A 3,578-nucleotide genomic window follows, 5' to 3' on the forward strand; every position below is an offset into this window, starting at 1 on the left:
AGGTTGCGGTGAGCCGAGATCGCGCCATTGCACTCCAGCCTGGGTAACAAGAGCGAAACTCCGACTCAAAAAAAAAAAAGGTTAAAATGGTACATTTTGTTATGTATATTTTACTGTAATTAAAAAAAATTTCTCCCTGCTCCATTTTTTAATGGCACTTCAGATTTCTACAGCTGAATAAAACTTTAAGCCTTAAGTTTCTATATTGCATTATAGAGTTCTATACACATTGTGTCTTTAACCAAGCCTGGATGGCCCTGACTTAAACTGTTGACCTTTTCCCTCTTGTGTTCTTTACCTTTAGGTAGAACTAGACCGGGAAGTTTCCAGTCCCTTTCTGATGGTAGGCATTGAACCCTCTTTTAATTGCTGTGGGAAATGTTACTGATCTGGTAACATTTCTGGGGAGGTATGGGGACAGGTAGTAATTGGATGACAAGATGGACTTTCTTCTGCATCTACTGTCATTATTAGAGGAATTTTCTGATACTGACCAAGGAGGTAGAAATCATTCTGGCTACAGGGGCAAAGGTGACTTCTAGGGTTGCTGTCTTTGGGGAAGAATGGAGATCTACTTTTGGCCATAAAGTTAATGTTGGGAGCCCACAAGTCAAAAAAATGTGAGGCAGAAGCAGTAGAGAGAAGTGGTGACAAGCAGGATTCATGGTGCCCTTCTGAACCAGCTACCTGTTTTTTTTCAGCTCTGTCAGACACACCTGCCAAAAGCTATGCTCCAGAGCTGGGGAGACCCAAAGGGGAGTATAGGGTGAGTTAACAGTGTACGCTGGTGTGACACTTTCCACAGTATCTTGATGTATGTTACCTTGCTTGATTTTCCCAACTCTTTGAGCAGATACTTTTTTAACCTCCTTTTATCGATAAGAAAACTGGATTTCTAAACATTAGGGCTTGCCTGGGGTCTCACAGCTAGGAAAGGGTGAAACTTAGACTTACAGTCTCTATCTTCTGACTCAGTCCTACCATACTTTGCTTACTCATTATGCTGCCACTGAAGGCTGTCCTTTGAAACCCAGTGACCATCAGTCTGGAAGCTTGGCGGAGCTCATAATCCCATGAGGCATATAAAAGAGCAAATTGATTCATAAGGAAGAAACATAAGTTCAGAAAAGGAACATGTCTCCAATGTCTCTCTCTTTCCTTCTGTTGGCCAAAGGCTTTGTTAGAATCCTAAAACGTGATTCTAATTGCAACTAGAGATTGCAGTCCTGAACCAGTAGGCATAGGGCTCCTGGCTTTGTCAATTGGCTCATCCCTCTTTGATCCATCTCCTCCTGTCTGTATCGCTCCTGCGCTAGTTCCTTCAGAAACTCAAAACAAGACCATCCCATTTCTTCATTTTTTTCACATCCATCCCTTCCTGCAAAGTATTTCCCCCTTAGAGACTGAGACTGTGAGTTTGAGTTGAGGAGTTGGTACACTGATGAATTTGATTCCTTAACTTCCTGGGATTCATGTCTTGCTAATATTCCAGGATTACAGCAATGATTGGAGCCCCAGTGATACAGTGCGACGCCTCCGGAAGGGCAAGGTAAGGATAGAGAATTTTTGTGAGGTTCTTTGGGAAGCTGGGCAGCTTGTTCCCACAGGGAAGATTTCTTGACCTCTCTTCAGTTCTTATTTGTTCAATGAATTTCAAGGGGAAAATAAATCCATAAGGTTGAAAGTCAGGGGCAAAATTTCTGATTCTCCATTGTTGCTTTAATGGAGTACTGGGGAAAGAGTGATGGATGAGAGGGAAAAGTACATTTAAGAGAGAACAGCTGGGCGTGGTGGCTCACAACTGGAATCCCTGCACTTTGGGAGGCCGAGGTGGGCAGATCACCTGAGGTTGGGAGTTCGAGACCAGCCTGACCAACACAGAGAAACCCTGTCTCTACTAAAAATACAAAAATTATGTGGATGTGGTGGCATACACCTGTAATCCCAGCTACCTGGGAGGCTGCGGCAGGAGAATTGCTTGAATTTGGGAGGTAGAGGTTGAGGTGAACCAAGATCGTACCATTGCACTCCAGCCTGGGCAACAAGAGTGAAACTCTGTCTCAAAAAAAAGGAGTGAGAGGCTGGGTGCAGTGGCCCATGCCTGTAATCCCAGCACTTGGGGAGGCCGAGGCAGGTGGATCACCTGAGGTCAGAAGTTCTAGAACAGCCTGGCCAACATGGTGAAACGCTGTCTCTACTAAAAATGCAAAAATTAGCTGGGCGTGGTGGCATGCATCTATAATCCCAGCTACTTGGGAGGCTGAGGCAGGAGAATCACTTGAACCCAGGAGGCAGAGGTTGCAGTGAGCTGAGATCATGCCATTGCACTCCAGCCCGGGCAACAGAAGCAAAACTCTGCCCTTCCCCCTAAAAAAGAGTGAGAACAATCTTTTATGTTAGATCTTTGATTGATTTAGTTCATTTTTGCTTACGGTGTGATGTAAGGGGTTGAGTTTCATTGTTTTCCCCATGTACATCTTCATTTGTTCCAGCACTATTTGTTGAAAAGACTATCCTTTCCCCATTGAATTATCTTGTTGATGCCTTTGTTGAAAATCGGCCCAGTCACAGTGGCTTACACCTGTAATCCTAGCACTTTGGGAGGCCAAGAGGGAGGATCTGTTGAGCCCAGGAGTTCAAGACTAGCCTGGGCAACATAATGAGACCACGTCTCTATAAAAGATTTTTAAAAAATTAGCCAGGTGTGGCTAATTTATAATACAAATTTATATTATAATTTATAATGATGAGTATATAAATATAATTTATAATGATAATTTTATAGCAGGATGTGTCTGTAGTCATAGTTGCTTGAGAGGCTGAGATGGAAGGATTGCCTGAGCCCAGAAGGTGGAGGCTGCAGTGAGCTGAGATTGCTCCACTCCATTTCAGCTTAGGCGACAGAGCGTAGACCCTGTCTCAAGAAGAAAATAATAAGAAAAAAGAAAATCAATGATCATATATGTATGGGCCTGTTTCTGGACTCTTCATTCTAGTTCAATGGGTTGTTTTTCTATCCTTAAGCTAATACTGCATTCTTGATTTTTGTATAAATCTTGAAATCAATGTACTTCAGCTTTGTTGAAGCTTTCAACCTTCAACTTTGTTCTTCTCTTCCAAAATTGTTTTGGCTATTCTAGATCCTTTATATTTTCATACAGATGTTAGTAGCAGCTTGGCAGTGTTTACAAAAGAGCTGCTGAGATTTTAATTGGGATTGCCCTGAGTGTGCAAATCAATTTTGGTAGAATTGGCAATGATCATAATAACTAATAGATCCAAATGGATCATAACACCAGGTGTGGTGGCATGTGTCTATAATCCCAGTACTCAGGAGGCTGAGGCAGGAAGATAAATTGAGGCCAGGAGGTTGAGGCTGCAGGGAGCTGTGATCGTACCACTGCACTCCAGCCTGGATGAGAGCGAGACCCTCTTTCTAAAAAAGAAGAGATGGGCCAGGCTCTGTGGCTCATGCCTGTAATCCCAGGACTTTGGGAGACAAAGGTGGGCGGATCACAAGGTCAGGAGTTTGAGACCGGCCTGACCAACATGGTGAAACCCTGTCTCTACTAAAAATA

At 43.3% G+C, this 3,578-nt stretch overlaps 1 protein-coding gene across 1 annotated transcript in view; it reads left to right on the plus strand.

Moving 5' to 3' along the window:
* The window catches only part of VIPAS39 (VPS33B interacting protein, apical-basolateral polarity regulator, spe-39 homolog), a 35,580-nt gene that overhangs the window by 9,420 nt on the left and 22,582 nt on the right, over positions 1 to 3,578 (plus strand). The window contains 3 exon segments of the mRNA XM_017528539.2: positions 305 to 343; positions 702 to 766; positions 1,493 to 1,549. Coding sequence (XP_017384028.1) covers positions 305 to 343; positions 702 to 766; positions 1,493 to 1,549 — 161 coding nt within the window.

This window comes from Cebus imitator, unplaced genomic scaffold, assembly GCF_001604975.1.
Source record: "Cebus imitator isolate Cc_AM_T3 unplaced genomic scaffold, Cebus_imitator-1.0 Scaffold54, whole genome shotgun sequence".
Lineage (NCBI taxonomy): Eukaryota > Metazoa > Chordata > Mammalia > Primates > Cebidae > Cebus > Cebus imitator.